We start from the raw sequence: 27,361 nt of genomic DNA on the forward strand, positions 1-27,361 counted from the left end.
ACACACACACACACACACACACACACACACACACACACACACACACACACACACACACACACACACACACACACACACACACACACACACACACACACACACACACGCGCGTTTTGCTGAGCTTTCATGCATGCTTGACTTCTTATTCCCCCCCCCGGCAAAGTTATTTAATGACACCAACGACACTGAGTACATGCAATTTTATGCAACGAGCTATGACCATAACAAAAAAGATGCATATGGCATCTGTTATTTAACAAATACACAAACTGCGGTGGTCAGAGAAGGGTGGTAGGGGCGAGGGGGGAATTAGAACACCAAGAAAGGACGCAGAGTTAAAAGACTACCGACCTTGTTTACTGCTCAACTACCACGGCAGAAGCATCTGGATTCAGTCACAACACCCTGTGTTGCTGCCTGCTTTGATTGGCTCATTAAAGCTTTGAGCCAGCTCATATTTGTTTACAATTTGCTTTGTGTGGATCATTATCAAACTGAAACTAAATAGGAATTCAAAGTAGTTCCTATGCTCACTCTCTCCTGTGATGCGTTGCCGCATACATGTAAACATTGCAGAAATCCTTTTTCAGCCATCATGGGATTGCACACAACCGGTGACATTACCAGAGTGGTTTGTGCTGACAGTACACGTCTATTCAGCCATACATACACTACACAGACATGGATTAATCGTGGAGAAAATATCTTAATTGTTCAAGAAAGAACCGGGCGATTGGCAGATCTCCGTCTGCATCATCTTTCTAAATTCAAAAATAAAATACAGATATTGTTTTTTGTTTTGGACCTTCCTCAAACGCAGTAATTGTCCTGCTATTGATAATCTGACACATCATAATGTTGACGGTAGATCATGGGCTCTGCAAGTAGCAGTTTATCAACTTCCATTCCATTGTGACTGTCTCGGACTGTACTGGGCTGTCATTGGTCGAACCCAGAGCAAGAGGCGTACCTTACTGAGATGGAACTCCAGTCTTCTGATGAACCTCTCGTTCACCTTCACTTGCTGTCGGAGCGGAAAGAGATTCAAAAATGAATATGCAAATTAGCTTCAGAATGATCAACATTATACATTTTTCGACAGGATCTATTATTTGCTCATCATTTGCATTGTAGTGCTACTCGGCTCTGCCACTCACCTTGTCCAGTTCATAAAGGAAGCCCTGAGTCAAGAGAGGAGACAGTCATCAGCATCTCTCACCAAGGACACTAGTACACGGCTATTATCCAACACAACTGTCACAGGTTTCTGTATGCTTTAAAACGGGTCTAAAGCCAACCCACTCCATTGTAATACCCATTTAATATATATGACAATTGGGACATTGGTTAAGCTAATAACAATTGCTTGGATAATTAAGTAATACGCATCAAGAACAGTTCATTTTTTGTACAATAAATGTCTATAGTCTTCTTATTGCAGGAGTTGTGGCAGTTCATACATTTGCGTGTAATCTTCCCATCAACACTCTGGCATGTGATTGCAGATCCTATACATATTGCCCAATGACCAACCAGTCCATCAGTTCTGGTGAGGAAGGACAAGAGTGACCTGAAAATGGAGCCAAACTACAGGGAGAGGGATTGTTAGAATGCGTGACCTACCAGTCGAGAGTTCCGCTTGGATTCCTTCATCTGTCGGCTGAGGCTGTCCAGTTCTACCTGGTGGACCTGAAGATAGGTCCTGACACACACACACACACACACACACACACACACACACACACACACACACACACACACACACACACACACACACACACACACACACACACACACACACACACACACACACACACACACACACACACCTTCATTTAAGAGCTCTCTCTCTCTCTCTCGGTGTGCGTGTGTGTGTGTTTCTGTGTTTGTGTCTGTGTGTGTCTGCGTGTGCGTGCGTGCATACGCGTCTTTGTGTGTGTGTCACAAACACACACACACACCTTCCTTTAAGAGCTCTCTCTCTCTCTCGGTGTGCGTGTGTGTGTGTGTGTGTGTCTGTGTCTGCGTGTGCGCGTGCTTGCGTGTGTGTGTGTGTCTGTTTCTGGGCGTGTCTGTGTCTGCGTGTGCGCGGGCTAGCGTGTGTCTGTGTCTGTGTCTGTGTGTGTCTTACTGTAGGCCTTTCTTCAGGGCCTCGTAGACCTCGTCCAGCCTCTCTGGCTGGGGGACTTTGGGCGGCGTGTTGGACTTGGTGGTCATGTTGAACATTCTGCTGGCCCGGCTCGTCTTCCTGCTGAGACCCGGAGCGGTGAACACCGATAGGTTCCTGGAGATAACAAACAGGAAGCGCTCCTGTTAGTGTGGATGGCAACCGTCTCCAGGTCAACGTTGTTTCCCTGAGAGTTCCCGCTCACAGTCATCCTTTTTACAGGAAAGAGGTCGTGGACTATTCACAAGTTCAGAAAGCGAAAGCTCCAGTGTGTGTGTGTGTGTGTGTGTGTGTGTGTGTGTGTGTGTGTGTGTGTGTGTGTGTGTGTGTGTGTGTGTGTGTGTGTGTGTGTGTGTGTGTGTGTGTGTGTGTGTGTGTGTGTGTGTGTGTGTGTGTGTGTGTGTGTGTCTCTACCTGTAGGCCTTGTCGTAGGTGTTGACTCCGGCGAAGCTCTGGCTCCTAGTGATGGACCTGTTGAGGACCCGTCTGGACGGGCGTGCCGAGAGGGACATGGTCGACACCGCGCGGGACGGACTTCCTGAAGGACACACGGCGACACACAGCACACAAACGTCAGTCCACGTCACGCACACACAAAGGAGCGATGCTTTAAAGAGCGGGTAAAAACCAAATCCCGGTGAAAAGCAGCTTAGTTTGTGTCTCACAGGGTGATATTTTGTGGCAAAATATATAACGTTCAGCGGGGGACATTTTATGTAAATTCTACAAGTTCGCTATTTCCGACTCAAAGGCTTCTCCAGTGGTAGTGGTTGCCTCCTATTGGCTGCTCCCCCTGCCCAATAGGGAGTGACCGTGTGTAATGCTAAAACCTTTACGTCTGTCAACAGCTTTGATAGCAAATTTCGGAACCTGGATGTGGTAGTCCTGCGAAAACGGGGGTTTACTTACCGCTTTTAAACATGTGCCTCACTTTAAGAACTAAGAGGCAGAAGCCTTACACCCCGTTACAATGAGCGGGTTGAAGAGCGGACCCTCTGAGACGTCACATGTGGACGTCGTTACCCAGATGAGGACTGACCGCTGGACGACAAGAATACAGAGTGATGGACGTAACTCAACCAACCAAACCACTGTGACCAGACTGTAGGCAGGGAGACAGTTTAGACCTCACATGAAGTACTTAAAAGGATTGAGAGCATTGGACTACCACGGAATGATGCCCCCATCACCACCGCACATCGAATGCTAATTGGTTTGGAAATCAGGAACCACACACAAGAAAGTATCTTTCTTAGGAACAAGACTTGAATTTATCAAGGTCGTTAAATAGGAATGATTTTTTTTAAACTGTCCCCACTGCAACTGTGAATACTACTAGCCTAATTCATCTCAATCACCAGCAATGAATTTGTGTGCGTGCGTGTGCGCGCGCATGTGCGCGCGCGTGCGTGTGTGTTAAAGCGATCACACATCCACACAAAGACTCTATTAAATGGACCCTAATTTCTGGGGAAGCAGCCAAGAGAAAACAGTTTGAGACAATCATATCCACACTCTGTGTCTCTCCCCTCTCTCTCTCAGATTATGTACACAGTACTCATCTACCCCTGACTGGCTTATTTGTTTTTCCTTTATGTGTAGTTACTTTATTACATCTTGGTGACAAATGCTCCGCAAGGTGACACATGCTTCCTATCTTTACCATCAAACCCCCTGCTGTCCACAGAACTATTCATGAACATCGCCTGCTGACAGGTGTCGGCGAATACAGCTGCTTCCAACGCTAGACTGTGGATCAACATCAGAACTAATGACCTGCCTGGATGCTCTTTGTTGTTTTTTAATTAACTAATTTGTATCACAATGGTGGATATACGACTAATAGCAAGTGTCCTCAATAGTAAAGAAAAGTAGTCCAGTTGGTTTTTGCTAGAGGCCGTACATCCCAGTGAGAGCCTCAAAGGGCCTCCTGTACCCACACTATATCACACCAACGCCCCTCGCCCTCTGAAGGGCGAGGGGAACCTGAGACAAAGCATGTGACCAGCTTCATGTTAACGGCACAGCACCACCGTCTAGGGCTGGCTGCGGGGGTCTTGAGTCAAACTTCACAAAAACACTGAGCACTTATGTGATACTAGGCTGGGATTAAGACTTTTAATATTATAAAGGACAGCCTTTCTTCAGATTCTTTTAACGGGACATCGATTTGTTTTACACTCACATCAAGAGCGTCAATAGCTCGGGAGCTCAGGAGAGAAAATTAAATGGATGGGGCGGTTCGTCACGGGACAATAGTGCAGCGGAAGGCTGAGTTTGCACTAGAATGAATTATTGACTTTCCATTAGAGTCACACTCTGTGTCTTTCATACACACACACACACACACACACACACACACACACACACACACACACACACACACACACACACACACACACACACACACACACACACACACACACACACACACACACACGTTTACTACCGCTGACTATGTTCAAACTAAATATAGTCAGTGGAACAATAACGACTATTTATTCATCAACCCACCTGAAAAACCTAATTGCTAGTCGGAGCCCTTCAGTGTTGAGGTCTTATGATGTCAGAGTTAAAGAATAACGACTAAGAAAACTATCTATTCTATTTGCGATACTTTACCCTACTGCATGTGGCCACGTACCGTAGCAACGGTATGATGGACATTATATACCAACGCAGATTAATAAGGGACAGAAATATTATTCCATATCATCAGCAACAGAGTTCTAAAAGCAAACATTTTGTAAGTGATGGGAATGATGTAATTACGATGCCTAAAAGTCAAAGACAACGTAAGGTTTGGTAATGCTTTTACAGCACATCGTTTAGTAATGTGGTTACAGTGCGCTGCGTATTCAGCTGCATCTGATAAAAAGAACCACAAAATAACCACCATAGCCAAACTGAACCCGTGAGCAGTTTGTAGATTCTGGTCTAACAGTCTAACAGCTATAACCAAGCACTCATCTGGGCCCAAAACAGCTGGCCTTCTTTAAATAGTTAGCACTTCAAAACCACTGCTATGACCCCATCGCCACCGCCCCTCCCACATCCATCCCACACACACCACAGGAAACACTTGAATCCGCCAGGAAGTCACATGCTATTGGTTCTCCTGACAGGAAATACGTTTCCTGGCAGGAAATGGAAAGAAAAATGGTCTTGAGATGTTAAACAATGTTATAAGCTCAGCGAAAAAAATAACAAAAGAGGGTTAGCAAGGTTTGTTATCGAAACCTATCTTTACACTAAGCACAGTAATTTCTAATTCGCCAACGGTCCGTTGAATTGATAAATGTGAAAATCACAGCAAATGCACAATGTCATCACACACACACACACACACACACACACACACACACACACACACACACACACACACACACACACACACACACACACACACACACACACACACACACACACACACACACACACACACACAAACACACACACACACACACACTCACTCCTTGCGGGGATGTGTGTCTGTCCTGTGGTGGACAGACAGGTCATACAAAGTCCCCACATCCCCACATCTCTCTCTCTCCGTTTCCACTTCTTTTCCCTCTCCCTCTCTCACCAACTGCTCTTCTAACACTGGTTTCCTTTCTACCCCGGCCCCATCCACGTCGCTCGCAGTCCCTGGCAGCCAAGCTGCCCTCTCCTTCCTCGTCCTCGTCCTCGTCGGTACGTTGTGTTGGTAGAGTCCCACCGTCCCGTTAACGCGTCCACTTGTTTACCACAAAGGATTCATCCAGGTTCTAACCACATTAATGGTATGTCCCTCCCCTAACCGTCCATAGGGTCCAGGGACAGTGTGTGGCAGGTGGGCTCCACCCTGTCTATTGTGCAACCGCTCGCTGGTCACCCTAGGACCGTTCTAGAACACAAAGCCCTGCATAAAGTGAGACACACACACACACACACACACACACACACACACACACACACACACACACACACACACACACACACACACACACACACACACACACACACACACACACACACACACACACACACACATACACACACACACACACACTGTCACCCAGTTCCATGTGTTGTTGTAGTTCTCTGCCAAGCCATTGTGTGGTGCAAACAGGATCGAAAAGAGTACTACACTGAGGATTACATATACGGTAGTGAGTATTACACAACTAACGTTCTATAGTGAAAATGATTCATCTGCAACCTAAGAAAAGTATGTGAGTCAATTTGGCCAAAATCCACACGTAGCAAGAGTATCAACCCTGGAAGCAGATTAGCTTAGGGAGAAAGTAACAGACTTACTACTGACTACACCACGCAACCTCATTCGACCGTCAGAATAACTCATTATGGGAGCTATTAGACATCCCATAGCAGCCATAAAGTGAAATAGAAAGGACATATCAAACATTGACAAGATGGAACCTAATGTGATGCATGTTAAATCAATATAATCAAATATCCTTTGCATTAAACCATCAACATTACTTACACCCATAATCTGACATTTCAGCGTTAACATAGTTCCATGGCTAGAGCTGTTACAGGACAGCAGTCCCCTGGCATGGCTACAGGCGGACAGCAGTCCCATGGCTACAGGCGGAAAGCAGTCCCATGGCTACAGGCGGACAGCAGTCCCATGGCTACAGGCGGACAGCAGTCCCATGGCTACAGGCGGACAGCAGTCCCATGGCTACAGGCGGACAGCAGTCCCATGGCTACAGGCGGACAGCAGTCCCATGGCTACAGGCGGACAGTAGTCCCATGGCTACAGGCGGAAAGCAGTCCCATGGCTACAGGCGGACAGCAGTCCCATGGCTACAGGCGGACAGCAGTCCCATGGCTACAGGCGGACAGCAGTCCCATGGCTACAGGCGGACAGCAGTCCCACGGCTACAGGGACAGCAGTCCCTTGGCTACAGGGACAGCAGTCCCATGGCTACAGGGACAGCAGTCCCATGGCTACAGGGACAGCAGTCCCATGGCTACATGGACAGCAGTCCCATGGCTACAGGCGGACAGCAGTCCCATGGCTACAGGGACAGCAGTCCCATGGCTACAGGCGGACAGCAGTCCCATGGCTACAGGGACAGCAGTCCCATGGCTACAGGGACAGCAGTCCCATGGCTACAGGCGGACAGCAGTCCCATGGCTACAGGCGGACAGCAGTCCCATGGCTACAGGCGGACAGAAGTCCCATGGCTACAGGCGGACAGCAGTCCTATGGCTACAGGGACAGCAGTCCCATGGCTACAGGGACAGCAGTCCCATGGCTACAGGGACAGAAGTCCCATGGCTTCAGGCGGACAGAAGTCCCATGGGCTACAGGCGGACAGCAGTCCTATGGCTACAGGGACAGCAGTCCCATGGCTACAGGCGGACAGCAGTCCCATGGCTACAGGGACAGCAGTCCCATGGCTACAGGGACAGCAGTCCCATGGCTACAGGGACAGCAGTCCCATGGCTACAGGCGGACAGCAGTCCCATGGCTACAGGCGGACAGAAGTCCCATGGCTACAGGCGGACAGCAGTCCCATGGCTACAGGCGGACAGCAGTCCCATGGCTACAGGCGGACAGAAGTCCCATGGCTACAGGCGGACAGCAGTCCCATGGCTACAGGGACAGCAGTCCCATGGCTACAGGGACAGCAGTCCCATGGCTACAGGGACAGCAGTCCCATGGCTACAGGGACAGCAGTCCCATGGCTACAGGCGGACAGCAGTCCTATGGCTACAGGCGGACAGAGGTCCCATGGCTACAGGCGGACAGCAGTCCCATGGCTACAGGCGGACAGCAGTCCCATGGCTACAGGCGGACAGCAGTCCTATGGCTACAGGCGGACAGCAGTCCTATGGCTACAGGCGGACAGAGGTCCCATGGCTACTGGCGGACCTCTTGATGAAATAAGGCCCCTCGGCACGGCACTCCAACATGTATGCATGTCTTCAATGTACTATATTACTGTACTTCATTGACACAATGGTATAACACTGAGTACTAAGGCCTTGTACAGAATATACACTGTACTACACAATGTCAAGATAATAAATCTTTGTGTTTGTTGGTTGTGCGTTGCATACCATTTGTGTTTATATATAATCCTTTACAGGATATAAGAGCATCAGGGCCCGTCCCTCTACCAGCGCTGGCCTGAGGATGAGGAAGTGGGGAAGGGGGCCGGGCCAGGAAGAGCCCCCTTCAGCCTACGGCCCCACACCTCAGAGCCAAAGATAGCCTCGACTTCACTGTAAAACTCTAGTTACATTCTACCAAGTTATACCACTGTCACTATCCATGATGCATCAAACAGCCAAGAATAAGTACCTATTTTTTTGACCATAAAACACTTTATATTAAAGAAAACATTAGCGATAGGTAGGGTAATCAAGTATGCAATGGCGGTAAATGCTCTTCAGGAGAGATTTTGAAAAGCGTTGACTTCTACACAATATGTCAAGTTATTATTTTATTAATAAAAAGTAATTAAGTAATTTTGTTTTAATAATATTCATACTAAGAGTTTTAATAATCTGTTGATTGATGGATATGGTAAAATTACTTAATGACATCAGAGCCTTAAAATGAGCTCAAAACCAGGATCATTGAGAAACCAATTTCCCAATGATTCAGATTGGCGAGACTTTATCGCATTCGTCTCAACTTGCAGCTGCATAGTGGAATTCCTACACACACACACACACACACACACAAATAAACACACTTGATTTACTTTGCTATTCTCCCCGCATCGCTAAACTGGGTACGGCAGATGTAAGCAAAAGCTGAAAAAGATAAATACCTCCATATCCAGTGTACATGGTCTGTCCGGACACGGACAAGTCCACAGCGCAACAACAACAACAACACCGATGATTAGTTTAGGTCCCTCTTCACAGAGGGTGTCAGCTGGGCAGAGGGACACGAGGAATTCTGGGAAATCAGCCGTTTCTCCCAAGACTCGGTGTAGTTTACTTTGCGTCTCTGTGGCGCACCACTTCCTCTCTCTCTCTCGTGCCCACTCCCTCTCAGTTCCTTGTCCTGCGGTCGTGAAGATCTGTCCTCCCTCCTCGTTCCTCTTCCCCACGTCGTTCCTCTTCCACACTTCCTTTGCAACGACCTCACTTGTTTATTTGTGAGGGCCGTCTATGACCACTAGCATCACCCTCTCTCTCCCACCTCTCTCTCTCCCTCCCCCTCTCTCCCCCACCTCTCTCTCTCCCTCCCCCTGTCTCCCCCTCTGTCTCCCTGCCTCCCCCTCTGTCTCCCTGCCTCCCCCTCTGTCTCCCTGTCTCCCCCTCTGTCTCCCTGTCTCCCCCTCTGTCTAGGACCTACAGGCTGAGCGAGAGGAAATGAGGAGAAGGAGGACGGAGGCCTGAAGGAGGGGAGGAGGATATGAAGCCTAACCCACCCCCCCACCCCCCCACCCGCCACCCCCCTTCCTCTTCTCTCCTCTTCCTCGCTGACATCACGCCCCTTTCCTGCCCCTCCCTCGCTCCAGGACCCCCCTGCAACATATTGTCTCACACACACACACACACACACACACACACACACACACACACACACACACACACACACACACACACACACACACACACACACACACACACACACACACACACACACACTGGATAGGCTAGGTCAGTAGGTTGTACTTCAAAAGACTTGGCAAGAGCAGGGGATTTGAAGAACAATTCCTTTTAATTTAGCTATTAGTTCAGAGGAGCAATGTGGAATGATTGTTGAGACGCCAAATAATGAGTAAGCAGCGCCATGGAGACAGAGACAGACAGAGAGACAGGGGCGGTTGGAGACCAGAGAATATTTCTAAAGGGAAAGGGAATTAGAAGGAGACAGGACAGGAAATAAAACCGTTTCAAGTAAAACAAACTAAGACAATGGGCCCCAACCGTGCTCCCGCTGGGTTTCCTACTTTTCCCAGTTAAGTTTAACAGTTTCTTTTATGTCTTGTTATGTCTCCTCCCTTTCTGTCTGGCCCTCTATTTAGTAGAAAACACCAACTTATTTGAATACATGCAATCCCCTTTTTAATCCTTACTGTGAACAGACCAGTATACCTGTAGAACTGGTCATCTTCAGCAAGTGAAAGATGAAGGGCACTGGTAAAATACAAGCTGTGGTATGGCATGTGTGGAATGCAGGTGAGGAGTTTCACTGGCTTTGATATGCTTCCAAGAAATGTCCAAATGCTTTGATATACGAATGCAATAGAATGCCAACTATGTAAGAAGATCCAATTCCTCAGTGGAAAGCGTGTCATCACCAGCATGTACAAAGGACAGAATGCCTATCTCAGTGCAGGATGAGTGCTATCATAGAGTGTATGGTCTTTCTGGAGTAAGTGAAGGCGTAAAGGATAGCAAGGGGGCTGAGCAGAGGGTGGAACTACAGCCCACTCTGCATTCTTCCTTTTACTTTACATAGCTAGGCTGGGAGGTAGACAGCGGGGGGGTGGGAGTCGTAGATGTATTAATAAAATGGACATCATTGTAGTCAGGTGGGTTTGCAAAAAAACCTTAAATGAATCAACATACATCTATACTAAAACGATTTCCAGTTCCAGAGGTGTAGCTCCTTAAAAAGGTGCAAAGAGAGTCTAAGGTCTTTTCATCGTATTTAACAGACGAGTCTCCTTTAGATTACAAATGTCTTTAAGACAGACATGGCAAATTAGGTGTTAGTTATAAAACAGATGTAAAACAGTATCACAATGTTACGTTTTTAAATGAAAAATACCCAAAGCATGATAAACTGCCCATAGTATAGAGAGGCACTTGTATGCATTAGCTGTGATACAGGTGTGGGCCTTCCACGCCTTTGTGTTACGTGGATTGTGGACAAAGGTCAATTATAAGAGTGTCCATGAAAAAATGTACGCTATACTCTTAATTTCAATATGTGCTGACACTAACTGCTTTGTGAACAGCAACATGCAACATACATTAAAGCACTAATGATAAACTGATACAGAGACCAGCATAGAACGGACAAGAAAACATAGGCTGAGGAATACACATAACCGTATGAACATCATTCAAAACATTCATTAAGGAAATAAAAGTTGACATTTTGCCCCAACCAGTTATGCATTAGTTCAAAGTGCATTCACATGTTAAATGTGTAAACTGTTTAACGCCATACGTTAACTACAAAACACACATCAACCCTAAAGATTAAATTAGTTACTCGCAGTGATAAACACGATTGTTGACCTCTCCAGTACCCAGCTGAGCTAGACTCAAACAGCGGGTCACCTAGGCTAACCTCCAGGGGTTTGTCACCGGCCAGACTCCAACCAACGGTCACCCTGGCCTGGTTCACCAGCAGGTCACCTGGGCTAACCTCCAGGGGTTTGTCACCGGCCAGACTCCAACCAACGGTCACCCTGGCCTGGTTCACCAGCAGGTCACCTGGGCTAACCTCCAGGGGTTTGTCACCGGCCAGACTCCAACCAACGGTCACCCTGGCCTGGTTCACCAGCAGGTCACCTGGGAGGGCTCGGCATAACTGCTAGTGCAGGGGTCTCAAACCTTTTCACACCAAGGACCACTTGATCATAAAAGAAAAAAAATCTGTGGACAGCTAACCAGCCAGCTTTTTTTTTTTTTTTACGAATTATGTCTGCAGAATATTACAATACAAAATATGTAATAAATAGGATACTAGCAAAATTAGGCTAGGCTTCTACAAAATAACTTGACCTTGATTTTTGTGAGATTTATGTGTAATTACTGTTTCATATTAATCTTGTTCAGAGCTATTGCCTTTGGTTGTATAAAGAGAATTTATTGAAATACAACTGTCAGAGTGAACTCAATGTGAATTCATCATTTCATCATTTCATCATTTTACAACAATTCATTTTAATAGGAATCAAATCTTTGTGAAGCTATGAACTTTAGCACTGCTGATAAAAATGTCACAATTCAAATAAGCATAGAAGCTTTACAGGTAGCAGCAGTCAACAACTAATGGGAGGAATGCTGTTGCTTTTGCTGCTGCATCACTGACTCAATGTCTGGCTCCACACTGGAGTGTCAGTCTCATACAGGGGGCTACATTGATCTGGTTCCTCTGCTTGGTTTTCAAACAAACCAGCGTGGCGAATCCAACTTCACAGTTGTAAGTAGTTGAAAACGGCATTAACACTTGCAAAGCAGTCTCAGCCAGCTCAGGTTGGATGAGAACCCAGAAGCCGGTCAAGCATTTTTTCTCTGAACGCCATCCTCAGTGTTCCATCGGATGCAATGTCCACAAGACGACCCGCCGTCCGTGCTGATAGTCAAAGAGGTTACAAACGTAACGTTTTTCTTTACGTTAATATCGAAAACTGAAAGTGGCAAAAACGTTCCTCGTAGATTAAATCCATTTGGCATATGATTGAACACCCTGGTGTAATCTACATGAGGAGTACAAGAAGGCCTAAAGGGACCGCCACCATCACACACGTTTGTGAAATTCATCCAATGAATTGTGTGCCTGTGAAAGGGAAGACTACATCTCCCATGTAGCTGCAATGAGCTTAAGTCTACGTTGTCACTCAGTTTGAATGGATTAGGCAAAGGGAAATCTAAACAGGATTTATGCGAAGTACAAAATCAAAAGCAATGCAAGATCGACACACGCACGGGGAGACGCCCTGAGAAAGCCCCCCGAGGCTGAGAGGAGCCGAGGGAGCCTGGAGGTGGGTGTGACGTGAGTACCGGCTCTGATCCCTTCAGCCAGCGCTGGGAGAGCAGGGACACCAGTCTGTCTCCTACTGAACAGGCCACCTCTGGGGGGCAGGCCTGCACAGCACACTATGGATATATATATATATATATATATATATATCCATGGTGTGGATATTCTCACTTTCATAGATATTATGATAGTGACTATCGATATGTTGTCATTTCGTAGATATTATGATTGTGATATGTTTGGCAATATACCATTCCAATCTACCTCTACGTTTAAAGATACTTAAAACTCCGGAAGTAGTGGTTGTGTGTTATAGGAAAGTTGCTTTACCATTATAACCCGATTGTATTCCTTTACAGCGTGGAGTTTAACTTTTTGGGCTTTAATCATCTAAGGAAGTGACCCTTTTATACCATTATTGCCAGCATGACGGTTTTAAAGGCCAACCCAACAGGCCTTCCTCTGCTCGTATGCAGCTCCGCTCTGCAGCTCCTGCTCGCAGCGCTTTGTGTGAATGGCTGCAGCTGATAGCACCAATCATGTCCTGTTATCTGTGGAGACCAGGGACAGGACAGAATGGCAGCTTTCATTGGAAACAAGGACCACCGCATGGAGCAGGACAAAGGACTGGCTTTATCTGGCTGGGACACAAAAATGTGTGAGTGCATGTGTGAATAATACAAAACTTGTCCTGCACCAATCCGTTCCTGCACAGTCACGCATTTACATTTGTCTTGAAACCCTGATGTCTTGCTCTGGCTGAGATTAGAACCCATGAACTCCTGCCTACAGATTAGTAAGCAAATTCTAGGGCTAAATGTACTAAATACCCTCCTACACAAACGCACTGGTTTCCTACACATTATATGGTTGCATAATGTGCAGGAAACATTATACATATTGCACAGTAATATAAAATTTAGGGAACTGTTGGAAGCAGTAAAACAAAACCAACTTGGTCTAGAAGGGTTGAAAGAGAAACTTGTGTTTTACAAGTAGATTCCAACAATATACTATATATTATTCTTTCTAGGTTCAATACACAGCTCTTGCGACACTATTTGCATATATTCCCTTAAAGGGAACAAAGTACAGAGACAAGACACAATGCACACACACAGACACACAGAAACGGATACAGCATTAATCAACAACTTCCGTTTTCCGCCTTAAAACTTCAAAGTGGTTGCATTCCCATCGGGCCTCCTTGGGTCAGTGCCCTCTCTCTGCCTCTTCAGTCCAAAGGGAGCGTCATGGTTGGACAATTTTCAAAAGTTCAAGATTGATGAGGCCCTTAAAAAGTGCGAGAAAAAAATGCCAGTACAGGTTCGTCTTGGCTGATTCATAAAAAAGGTCCATTAAGGATGAATCCATTTTACAACACTGTAGAATCAAAGTCCAACACTGTCAGCAAATATCTGGGTTCAACACAAATCTCTACCCTGCTCCGGTTATCGTTCCCCTTTCCTCCCGCAGTCGTTTAGCTCCCCGTCTCCTCTGCTCAGCCCCCAGTCCTCTACACAGTAGTAGTATTTTCATCGTGTATACAATCTTCTTGTACCTGCTCTCTACTAACATAGAGTATCTTAGGCCCTCTCAATCATTCCCACCCCCCCATCCTCCTACACTCACACACAAAAATAAGTGGTTGGATACAAACATGCAGAATAAAAGAGGAATCTCATAATAGCAAAATCCATGAAACTTTTAGCAGTTAGAAGGCCTGAGCAGACTGGCAGACTTCGTACTGGGCAGTGAATAAGAGTTGAATACCTCTTTAGGCTTATCTGGAGCATTCTAAAACACACCACTCACAGATTACCTATATAGCTAATATGGTTCCTTTTATTTGTGAAGGTTAGTTTTCATATGCCCATGCTACATTTCAACAATAATGTGTAATATTCATTGTGCCTTGGAAAACTGCTTTGATCCCTGGCACAGCTGTCCAACTCACAAAGACAGTCAAGCACTCCGTGTAGCTGAAACGTCGTTGAATTCCTCGCAACCTTTAGCTGTATTCTGATTCCTGCCACCACTGTTGCACAGTGGACCACAGGCGACATGCTTCAACACGAACATCAGTGTGGGCAGAGGACTCCCAAATCCTTAATCAAGGATCTGAATTGATCAACTTTCTCCCATTTTTCCAGCCCAACCCAAGGCACAGCAGTGACTGAGTTAGTCGAAAACTGAGTCCCACATTAGGCAGACTTTTATTGGAGCAGCCATGTTTTTGCACACACACACACACACACACACAGAACTATGGCGGGCTGCAGGTAGGTTCTCGGGACATGCGTGTAGACGCTGCCAGCGGGAGGAGGACGATGCGTTGTTTTCACTGAGTGGATTAAGGAGCCCCAGACATATGGAGGACTGGAGTAGCTGCCAGCCAGCAGGAACTCGCTCCCCTGGCCCAGTGGGTCACGCAGCGCTGCAGCCTGCAGGCAATCTAACTGATGACACCCTACGGTACGGTCCTCCTACTGCACACTATGGACAACAATACAGGACCGGGTTATACATGATGCTCAGGGTGACGGTACAAAGGTGTAGAGGTGTGTGTGTGTGTGTGTGTGTGTGTGTGTGTGTGTGTGTGTGTGTGTGTGTGTGTGTGTGTGTATTTGACCCCTGCTTCCTAGGGTAATCTCCAGCTGGCCAATAAGCAGCTTAACTGTCACTTGAGCACCACTAGCTTAGTTAGCTAGTGTAGGCTAATGGCTTTCAGATGTGTCTGAAGTGTCTCCAATACATACAACATAATAATAACATAATAATAATATAGTTCATACACATAGAACACGTTATTAACCACCTACAGTAATAAATAGTAATAACCAACTATAGAAACCTTTTGATCTCGCCCTGATGATATTCTTCCATGAATTAACCAAGTTAATGTACATACGAGACACATAACCTTCTCTATCGCATGTCAAAATAAATAGCCCTTCATTAGTCAGTGAGATTAAATAAATATAAGAGGATTCTTGTGTCCTTAGCCCAAAGCCCACGAATGTGTCGGGTGAGATGCTTGTTTTACAATTCTCAAGTCCGAAATAGATTTGAATCAGAGGAAGCCAGCGATAAAATACAGCCTCTGCTGCAGACATGTTTCATGGGCTCCTTTAAAACAACGTGGTTTCTTTTTGGGATCGACCTTCGAATATGAACCGGAATACACACGTCTGTACTTTTGGCTGAAGAGAGTAGTCTGGGAGCATCAATGATTATTGTCTTTGAGGCTAAAATAAGTTCTTGAGGGACAACAGCATCACTAATGCGTCATGCGAGTGTCAAGTCCCAGCATGGTATACACACACACACACACACACACACACACACACACACACACACACACACACACACACACACACACACACACACACACACACACACACACACACACACACACACACACACACACACGTGTCATCACCTAGCCATGACAACAGCCCTAATCCATGAGAGCCTTAATCAGTGAAATGCAGCTGGGCCTTGGACATAACTCATCTAATACCCGCTCCTCGGCCTCACACCAAAGACTCCACACTGTCATGTGTGGAGAATCTGTGAACATGACAACACTATAATTTGTGAGAGCCGGAAGCAGTCTATTTGGAGAAGAAACAAACAGGTCTTTATTTCTTACCATAATAATGTAGTCTGGTAAGCGATATCTTGGGTAAAACGGGTCCGTGATATTTACAGACTAGAGCAATATACTAATATTTAAAGAGACATGACAGCAGTACTATCTTAAGCACCAGCTCCCATCCACCGTTTTAGATTGTCGTTCTGGGACCTTGCTAAATAAGGTTTGGTCCATGGTGATGGATCTCATTAAAAGTCCAGTCTATTTCTGACTGCTGCATTTTAGTCTCTCTCCTTGGGTCTGCGTATGATTCTAATAATTCTGGAGGAATTATTAATTAGATCTTGTGACCCATTTTTCGGACCCAAGTTAAACAAATTATGAAAAGGGAGATTTGCGGAGCAGAAACTGGGCTGAGACAGACGTGGTGTAATGGAGGACTAGCAGAAACACCTCCAGCTCCTCCCAGTCCTCTCACCGTCTGGTTTATCTACATGCCTTTGAGGTGTTTAGGTTAGGGTGGAAAGAGTTATCTAGAGCCATTACAACATAGATGTTTAAGTTAAGGTCTTACATTTGAGATGTTTATGATGAGATGCAAGCCTTAAGCCTCACAACGACAATCTGACCTTTTACTATCAGGCCAGACATTGGTATTGTAAGCCGTGGTGGGAGGGATGACAGGTTCAGGCCCAATTGGACATAAACTGCTGTTATTAAAGACTAATTATTTGGTTACATTCTTAAACAAATGTTTTTTGCTACTCGATGTTAAACACCTTTTAAGACTAGGTTTGACATCTCCTTTTACCTTTTATGGCGTGCATATTGGGGGAAATGTTTGAGGTGTCCCTTAAGTTGCATCACAATGATCTTTAAGCCCAAAGCATGAACTGTACATTTACTGAATTCTGAAGACGAATAGGACAACAACTGGTTATTTCAGACATAAGGGCACAGGGTTCTCCACAAGGCTGTGGGTATTGGGGGTCGACAGAGTTACTGTACTATCCTGCCCTCTTAAATGTAATCAGGGACACATGTGCGCACAAAAAGGTGACACACACACACACACACACACACACACACACACACACACACACACACACACACACACACACACACACACACACACACACACACACACACACACACACACACACACACACACAAAGAGACACACACACACACACACACAAAGAGACAGACAGGTACAAGGACAGACAGAGAAAGAGGGCGACACAGAGAGAGACAGATGTTGAATTCGAGTATAGTAATCTGTTAACTGGACTCTCACTGGAGTTGTAGCTTCATATTTCAGACCTCACAGTTGCTGTGTGTTAGAATTATAAACACATTTAGCACCAGGTAACGGTTTGAGCCCTTCCCTGGTTTGCAATCATAAATAATCAGTAAATAATAAGAGGCAGTGTGGTTGGTGATAAAACTGCGCTCCCCCCTCCCCCCCCCCTCTCCTGTGCTGACATAAATAGATGAGTTAATGAACACGTCTGAGTGAAGACTGCTCTGACTGCAACGATAGGACAGACATTTCCCACTGCCATGCTAGGCCTGTTGCCAACCACACAGACCACTGCTCTAAACACGTTTCCAACCACCATGGGAAGAGAAGAGCACTAGGCTAGGCATGGAGGACATACACACATACCAACGCCTGCTGTTGAGGAGTACAATGCTATTTACCTGGATCCTGGAGGACGGGGAACAGAAACATATTGAGCTGGAGCAGTGGCAGTCGTCCTCGTTGGGGGAGACCAGTGCGGGTTTAACTTGCACTGCTAAGCATTTTGTACTTTGTCCCGTTAGGCCACTTCTGTTTGTGTTTGGACAGAGCTTACCTGTGCAACCAGTCTCCACACACACACACTTTGTTTACCTGGGAGCAAGTGGAGGCCAGCGACAGTGTGTGTGTGTGTGTGTGTGTGTGTGTGTGTGTGTGTGTGTGTGTGTGTGTGTGTGTGTGTGTGTGTGTGTGTGTGTGTGTGTGTGTGTGTGTGTGTGTGTGTTCCAGTGCAGCCATCCATACTAATAACAGCTCTCTGTTGTAAACACACCAAATCTCAAGTCATGTCACAGTCCAAACTAGTCGTCTTCCTGCCTTGTTAATAACTGTGATTGAGCCGGACCATTTGCTGGTGTGTGACTGGCTACCATTACGACTGCTCTCTCCACTCACTGCTTCTTACATCCATTATGAAGCCAAAGTTTGCAAAGTAATGTGTTTGTCAATGTTACAAACCCATCTCCAGACAGACGGTTAACGAGAACAGCATACGAGTGCAGTTTAACACTAAATGTCCACAGGTGTGTCAAATTGTGTTCAAATGTGTTGTGTGGGGAGAGACAGGCTCCATCATCTTGGAGGAGGTATATATATATTAGTATTCATGCAGTGAGATCTATGACGGTATGCATATGTTTTCGACACTGTCGAAGGCCCCACTGTCTGGTACAACTTAATATCATAGGGGTATCCCTGAAGTAAACTGAGCATAGCAATGAGTAGGTTGGAGTAGCCTGTTTAACATAGATTAAAAACATCCCAAGCACCCTAAAGCCAAGCTCCTCAACTCTCCTTATGGCCTTATAAACTGTGTGTGTGTGTGTGTGTGTGTGTGTGTGTGTGTGTGTGTGTGTGTGTGTGTGTGTGTGTCGTTTTTTAGAGGAAGTGCAGTCAACAACAGGAAGTGATTAACTTCAGAGAGAGCACGCGGCTTGTTGTGGTATGTATGGGGAGCGATACCTTCACACACACACACACACACACACACACACACACACACACACACACACACACACACACACACACACACACACACACACACACACACACACACACACACACACACACACACACACACACAAAACAAATAAAGATAACCTTCTACAATAATCCTGTGTCCAGTCCCCTGCCGGCATATGACACAAATTGAATGTTTTCTCATCGGCCGACGGCTGCGGTAGACCCACTCCCGGGGGAATGGGTGGAATCGATAGACGAGAGTCCAGAAGCGATGGTGGAGCTGGGTGGGAATGGGGAAGCTGTCTCCGTGAGACGCCCGCGTCCACATGATCATTAGCTGAATTAACTCCTCTGACAGAGCGCTCTGCTCCCATCTGCTCAGCCCTGAGCAGGCACAAAGCAGCTACTGTTCACACGCAGACCTGCTGTGTGTGTCTGTTTGTGTGTGTTTGTGTCTGTGTGTGTGTCACCTGCGTATTTGTGCATGTGGGTTTGTATGCATGTGTTTGTGAGGGTACCTGTCTTCCCACACTCAGATGCAGGACAGGTTAAAAAGGAACTATTGTTGTAAGAGTTGTGTGTTTGTGTGTGTGCTAGTGTTCAACCGTATCTAATGTTGGTTTGTGTGAGTAAGTGAGTCACATAACACACACTTTGTTTTCAAGCAATGTCAGAAATGCTGTCAATCTTTGTTTTCGGCAAGACCCACTCAGAGCTGTTACCAGTCCGAATGGATATAGCAACCGGACGCTGTTCTGTTAACCAGCTGAAGCCACCACAGCCAACCTACGCTTTAATTTATAGGCAACGACCTCCGGAAGAACAACACCTCTTCCCCACAGCTTCGATTAAAATGGAAAAGCGTCAAACGAACACACACACACACACACACACACACACACACACACACACACACACACACACACACACACACACACACACACACACACACACACACACACACACACACACACACACACACACACACACACACACACACACACCAGAGAGACTGGACGAGGTCTACGAGGCCCTGAAGAAAGGCCTACAGGAAGACAGACAGACAGACAGACAGACAGAGAGAGAGACAGACAGACAGACACCAGACAGACAGACACCAGACAGACAGACACCAGACAGACAGACAGACAGACACCAGAGAGACAGACAGACAGACAGACAGACACCAGACAGACAGACAGACACCAGAGAGACAGACAGACAGACACACACACACCAGTTAATGTTCAGAGTGCCACGTGTTGCCAGTGGTGTCCCAACCTCTGAAAATGTTTGATCTGGGCAAAGCCTGGCTAGGAACAGCCAGGGGTTTTGGGACTGGTGTCCAGAGGTCCACTGAAAGGAGCCGGCTCTCAGCCCATTAGAGCAACCCATTGAGTCATGGTGAAGCAGGACTTATAAATAGAGATCTGGCGGAGAGGGTGGAGGTATATAGAGAAGGATTCTGGGGCGTGGAGTAGGTAATTTCCTCTGCACAGAGAATACACGGTAATAATGTCCAGTCATATTCCGTGAAGAATGTAGCAAAGTTCAGCTTCCTTTGGGCCCGAGACGCACCGGATGGGTTTGGCCCATGAGACAAAAGACAGATGGAGAGATAGCGCCTGCATCACGGCTCTGTTGGGACTTGCTCCCGTTTTCTAAAAGTCTGTCAACTGGACCTCTCAAATGTATGACTCAAGTCCAGCGTCTATTGCTAATATACAGTAGGCCTACATGAGTGTTTTGCTCTGACGTGCGTGATTAGAAAGAGTCAGAATCACTGACTGCACGGGCCTGCCCTGCACTGTACACACATACACCCTTTATGAGGAGATAGCCATGTGTGCGTTCTCCCACACACGCAAGCGCGCACACACACACAAACACAGGTAGGCCAACACACACACGCGACAATTAGTGTTATTTCAAGAAAAAGCAATCTTGACCTAAATTAAAACATTATTTCGCCCCTTTTTGGTAAATTTATCCCAACAACTTTTTTTAGGCAGCCACAATTATTTTCCACAGGGTGATTTTTCTACATTGTAAATTAGCCCACATCACAAATCCTTATAGCCTAGATAGTCTCACATGTAAAGCGAACTTGAACGTGCTAGAAACAGATGTGACAAATATATTCAACCAACATACATGATTGCTGCGGTGAGGATGTCCTCTCTCCCTCGTTGTCACTTCAGATGAAAACTCTTGGTCAGAACGGTGCAGCAAAGTCTCTACGTGTCCCGCGGGCTCATCGGTGCTGCAGCTCAGCGCACGGATCCGTAATCCGTATCCATCTGTTACTGGCGTCGTCGAAGAATATTCTTAGAAATAAGTAGATCCCCAAATGTGGTCACCGGGCTACAGAATTCCTGGTCTGTGTGAGGTGTGTGTCACAGTGTGTTTCGGTGTGTCTCTGTCAACCGAGGAGTAGCGCACACCCCCTCCCAATTGCAATCCTTATCTCCAAAGCTGCAATGGAGACTGGAGGAGAGACCTAGGAATAAGCCGTCCTCAGTTCTTCTGGAACCGCCGTAGCCTACCTATCTAAAGAGAGGTTTCGGTACTGCGATAATGTCGCTATACTGGCGCGCTAAATATTTGGGGTGTCAAAAGGCGCTTGTGGGCAAAAGGTTGCAGCTGACTAATTGGGAGTCCTGAGATTCCGGACGCTGCTTCACTCAAAGTCCGACGGATTGTGTCCGGTCCGAGCCGGTGCAAGACGTCCTTCCAAGACACATAAACTGAAATGCGACCCTTGTTCAGCAAATCACTAAACAAAGCAGTGTCGTCTCGTTGCGCAAAACTCCTGACGATGAATGAATAACCCGCCGACTCACTCTGACTCTCTGATTCTCCCTCTTTCTCTCTCCGACTCTCCCTCTCTTTATCTCTGGTTCTTTCTCCGGGAGGGTGTTCGCATTTAGATGGGGTTGGGTAGGGGGATGGGCGGTCGGCGGCAAGTGGTTCAGCGGGTAAAGTGGTGGCTCATTATCATACAACGTTTTAATAACATTGAACGGGTCACACGGAAACAATTGGATGGATGGAGATGATGCGTGGTTGTCTGACGTTGGGTGAAGATAGATCACGGAGGGTTGATTATAGACTCAAGCTCGGGCCGGAGCACTTTTTTTTAATTTTTTTTACACAAACTATAAACACCAGCCTGTTGAATGGCTGCCCCCATGTTATCCTCCCTCTAATCTCCCTCTTCTCCTACTGCGCACCCACACACACACACACACACACACACACACACACACACACACACACACACACACACACACACACACACACACACACACACACACACACACACACACACACACACACACACACACACACACACCTTATTCCATCTGTCCCATCTCGGGTCTCTGGGGAGATAGTGTGACCAAACGATTATGGAAAGAAAGTATTTCCCTTCACTCAGCAATAATAGAAGTCTTGCTTCAGTGCCCCATCCCTCCGCACACACACACACACACACACACACACACACACACACACACACACACACACACACACACACACACACACACACACACACACACACACACACACACACACACACACACACACACACCTTCTCTTGCACCGTTGTCAGGGTAAGTGTGTGTGACACTGCCTATGCCAGACCACGCTAAGATGAATAGCCGGTTACCCAGGCAACCCTGGCTGGGTGAGGTCATGCAATGAATGGGGAGGGACAAGTGTGTGAGGCCGCCTGCCCACCTCAAGTTGGACCACTAGTGTGTGTGTGTGTGTGTGTGTGTGTGTGTGTGTGTGTGTGTGTGTGTGTGTGTGTGTGTGTGTGTGTGTGTGTGTGTGTGTGTGTGTGTGTGTGTGTGTGTGTGTGTGTGTGTATGTGTGTGTGTGTGTGTACTAAAGTAAAATGTGTTGTAAAGCCTTGTGCTAACCAGTGCTGATTGTAACAATCAATCAAAGCAGACAAATCAAAAAGAGGTACACACAGGGTTTGTATACGATGTGGTGCGTTCAGTGGCACTCATTCATATGGGCACAGTATCCATCTACACAGCCGACAACAGGCTGATTGTAATGTCACTGCTCCCGACATTATGCAACCGGCTGCAGTGTAGTGAGGCACCCATGGACTGCATGCACCAGAGCTGGACTCACACTAATCTGTCTTCAGGAATGTACACACACAAGGACCCTCCATCAGGTACTGGACCGGTACAGGGGGGGGGGGGGGGAGTGAGTGAGTGAGTGAGTGAGTGAGTGAGTGAGTGAGTGAGTGACCTTTTTATAGTCCAATAAGTGAATTGAAATATTAATGCAGTTGGTTTCAACTTAAAGTTAAATTGTAAGCTGATAGGAGTCACATTGTACAAATTCATGGCACACTACCATAATAAAATAACCATGGAGTGTGTAATTTTGTGTTTTTGTGTTTGTGTGTGCGGGTACCCATTGATGAACTCTTTTGATTGAGGCATTGTGCGCAAACATCCATTCAGAAAGTTCTCTGAATGTCCGCACAGTGAGTGTATGAAGCACAAGACGTGGGTCAGGGACTACAGACATGACAAAGTGTTGAGTCAGCCAGTTAGATCGGCATCACTACGGACGGATACGGGTCTGTTTTGTTTAATATCTGTGTACATACAAGCTGAAATAATTGGAGGATAAAACTTTAATATTTATATAATAAACATACAATCCATGACTCATGAATGACAGCCTTCCCCCCCCCCTCCCCCCCCCCCCCCTCCCCTACCATCATGGATTCAGGATTTTAGTCATGTGACCCAAACAGGCAACTCAACGCGAGTTTCGTTCTAGAAACCTCCCAGTGATTAATGCTGTTTGATAAGGTCGGACATAAAGGAAGAAATAAGATGTCTGCAGCAATTGATTATGCAATGAACACAATAAAACATGTAAACGGGAAGACGGGAGGTCACGACTGGGAAAACAATCAGCAGAAGAAATGACAGGAGGTGAACTAGGACAGGAAGTGAGGAAATACCAATTCTCAAGGGAGGTCAAGTGATCTACCAGGGTTAGGGTTAGGGTTCTATGTCACAGATCCCATTTCCCTTCACCCATCTCCTGCTCTCTCCTGCTCTCTCCTGCTCTCTCCTGCTCTCTCCTGCTCTCTCCTGCTCTCTCCTGCTCTCTCCATCTCTCTCCTGCTCTCTCCTGCTCTCTCCTGCTCTCTCCTGCTCTCTCCTGCTCTCTCCTGCTCTCTCCTGCTCTCTCCATCTCTTCTTAAAGCCCATATTCAGAGGGCATTAACCATTTCTAGTAAATAAAGGTTGAGAAGGGATACGTGATGGGAATGGCCAAGAGTGCATCAGGACAGGGTGCTAAGCCACTGCACGGCAATGAGAACAAGCGCACGATAAACTGAAATCTTAATAACAAGGCAATTACATTTCAGGAAGGAGACAGAGACAGCGTGAGCCAGAGTCCGAACAGGGGCTTCAGGAAGGAATAGAAGTGCTGATGTAAAGAGAGATATTAGGAAAGAGGTCATTCACCTTGTTTGGGAAACATCAGGAGCTAGCACATGTCAGAAGAAGCGGGCCAGGCGGGCCAGGAAAGGCGGTGGCAGACCTTACAGTAAGAGATCCAGAGAGAGTGAACCAAGAGGTTAACCGCAGCCTACTTTGTGATCCCGTTCAAGAGTCAGGGAACACTGATCCACATATTCAGATCAGATAAGGAATGGGTTATATGAATCTTTACTGGAACCTGCCGGTTGGGTGGGAAATAAGGCCGACAAGAAAGAGGAGGGTCCAGGAGAAGATAAGCCAGAGGACGGACCAAGACACCCAGGGGAATGAAACCCCTCCCAAGTTTGACTGAGGGGAGGAAAGGTCATAGACAGCCAGGCTGCATTGAAAGGATAGAAGTTGTCAGAGAAGTACCAGGTTTAAAAAGAGAATGCTATACAATATTGGTGGGTCGATATACAATGACTGCATATTGATCACGAAACCTATTCGATAAAATGTGCGTGACCTTTAAAGATAAAAAAGATGAATGCAAAATTCCACATGAAAAAAAATCATGTAGTGCAACATATTGGTTCTGATAAATCATAAGGGGGACGGGGGAATGCAGCATACAAAATGAAATAAATATTTAAAATGTATTAAAATGTTTATGACAATTTTATTTTAAAACGTCTTAAATCTAAAGGGAACAATGCCATATCCAAGACTTTATGCTGCACATCTAAAACGTAAGGGACAAACCATGTTTAAAATGCGATGAATGAGGTACGACATTGATTTGACGAGAGACGGGCGCGAATTGACAAGAATATTATTGTTGACTTGGTCCTTGTTATGGGTCGCCCTCCTGTGGAATGATGCGGTACTGCGTCTGGTACCATTTGGAGTTGGAATAACATTAACTTTAGGAGAAGCCCCTGTGGGCAGGGCCGTAGCACCAAATTCTGGGCCCTGTATACAGGAGGTACTGTATACAGTACCTCCTGTACCTTACCCCCCACTGTGTACCTTACCCCCGCAGTCCCACGGTCCTGCCCCGGGGGATAATATGTGTACACGGTTGTTGTTTTTTATTGGTGTAAATTTGGATTTTAACCCCGAGTTAATACAAATATTGAAGATGCACTGGTTAGATTCAGCCTGCAGTGAATCTCCTTTTTGTTTTTCAATTCTATTCAAGCGAACAGTTAAAACCAAAAAGGGACATCAACATGAGTCTAAGCATTTTGCAGCGTATAAGGACACATCTCAAACAGGCCACCGACTCCCACCAGCGCCCACCTCTGTTCTGTGTGGCCTCAGCTTGGCTCTTTGGATGGGTACGAGTTCACCAGTATACAGTTCTCTCCCCGCATCACAGACTTGGATGAAGACCCACATGGGCAGATGAGCAGCAAGGAAATGTGCACCCATTGTGGCCATGCCAGCGGAAATGACCCAGGAGAGAGCAAGAGTCACACAGGAAAGGACCACCTTTGACTTCCTGTCTTTGTAAAGCACACCCACGTGCCTCCTACATTGACCTTAACTAGATGAATGTCCTTTAGATTTCTATGGTCAATTCATATTTTAAAAATCTTGATAACCGAGAACATAAGCGCTCGTGTCATCTCAGGCCGTCTGGAGACCGGTACTGGGTACTCCTCGGCCCCTGGCCGTCTGGAGACCGGTACTGGGTACTCCTCGGCCCCTGGCCGTCTGGAGACCGGTACTGGGTACTCCTCGGCCCCTGGCCGTCTGGAGACCGGTACTGGGTACTCCTCGGCCCCTGGGGTTAAACGATATCGGTCTCATTATTCAAAATACTGAATTCAATACTTAATTGAGATTGTGTTCCTTAAACTGGCATAGTTTAGGGAACACTGAAATTTGAAGAACAAGAACAAGGAGAGCCAAACAATGCGTTGATGTCCCCCAGTGACATCCAGACTTCAGAGCGTAGGTTTCATTACAGAGAGTACTGTTAATGGATTGGGCCATCTTCTATCTTCTCTTGATGAAACAATGCAGTGGGTCGGGGTGACCCTGATGTTGCTGCGTGACAGCCGAAGCTTGTGAACTTGGATGCTCCTTGCGGCGCTAGACTCATTGAAAGGATCCCCTGTGATGTCCACTCTGCATAACAGTCCCGTTGCTTAGGCAGCACAATGTTCCCTTTCCGTGGCACGGGATCAAACTCAGACACAGAGACGGAGAGAGACACACGCGAACGCACACACGCATCACTTTTGCCAGGGAAACAGGAAGTGATCTTTTTCTTTCTCCCTCCATCTGTACCAACAGAGGCTGGGTCTGTTATGATCACTATCAGTCACTGGAACAATAAGACTCTCCTCTGCCAACTCTTCTTTAAAGGATGAGCGATTTTCTTTTGCCAAGAGTCCAGGAACCAACGGAGACAGCAGCAAAGCAGTGGTTAGTGGGAGACTTTAGCCGAGTCAACACGGCCGCACCACAGCTCTGCCTCATCATCAAACAGCTATATTGTGGTTAATGGATGACGTCATTGATCGACTATGCGTGAGTGATACATATTTTTTTTTTTTTACATTGCAGAAAGGCTTGGTTGCGTCGATATTGATGATAAGACCAAGTCCATACGCTTAAACTCTTTCCATCTTCTCAACATGGCAAA

At 46.5% G+C, this 27,361-nt stretch overlaps 1 protein-coding gene across 4 annotated transcripts in view; it reads right to left on the reverse strand.

The window, feature by feature from the left end:
• The window catches only part of ripor1 (RHO family interacting cell polarization regulator 1), a 46,448-nt gene that overhangs the window by 16,324 nt on the left and 2,763 nt on the right, over window positions 1–27,361 (reverse strand). The window contains exons 1-6 of one of the 4 annotated variants that reach the window (XM_056598993.1): window positions 21,386–22,260; window positions 2,582–2,705; window positions 2,132–2,284; window positions 1,624–1,702; window positions 1,158–1,181; window positions 971–1,024 (exon numbers count right to left, since the gene is read on the reverse strand). In XM_056598993.1, coding sequence (XP_056454968.1) covers window positions 971–1,024; window positions 1,158–1,181; window positions 1,624–1,702; window positions 2,132–2,284; window positions 2,582–2,679 — 408 coding nt within the window. In that variant the 5' untranslated portion in view covers window positions 2,680–2,705; window positions 21,386–22,260. Of the gene's footprint in view, window positions 1–970; window positions 1,025–1,157; window positions 1,182–1,623; window positions 1,703–2,131; window positions 2,285–2,581; window positions 2,706–8,964; window positions 9,320–18,171; window positions 18,347–21,385; window positions 22,261–27,361 lie in introns of those variants that run through there. The other 3 variants (XM_056598990.1, XM_056598991.1, XM_056598992.1) reach the window with 3 other exon arrangements.

Source organism: Gadus chalcogrammus, chromosome 9 (assembly GCF_026213295.1).
Source record: "Gadus chalcogrammus isolate NIFS_2021 chromosome 9, NIFS_Gcha_1.0, whole genome shotgun sequence".
In the NCBI taxonomy this organism is placed as follows: Eukaryota; Metazoa; Chordata; class Actinopteri; order Gadiformes; family Gadidae; genus Gadus; species Gadus chalcogrammus.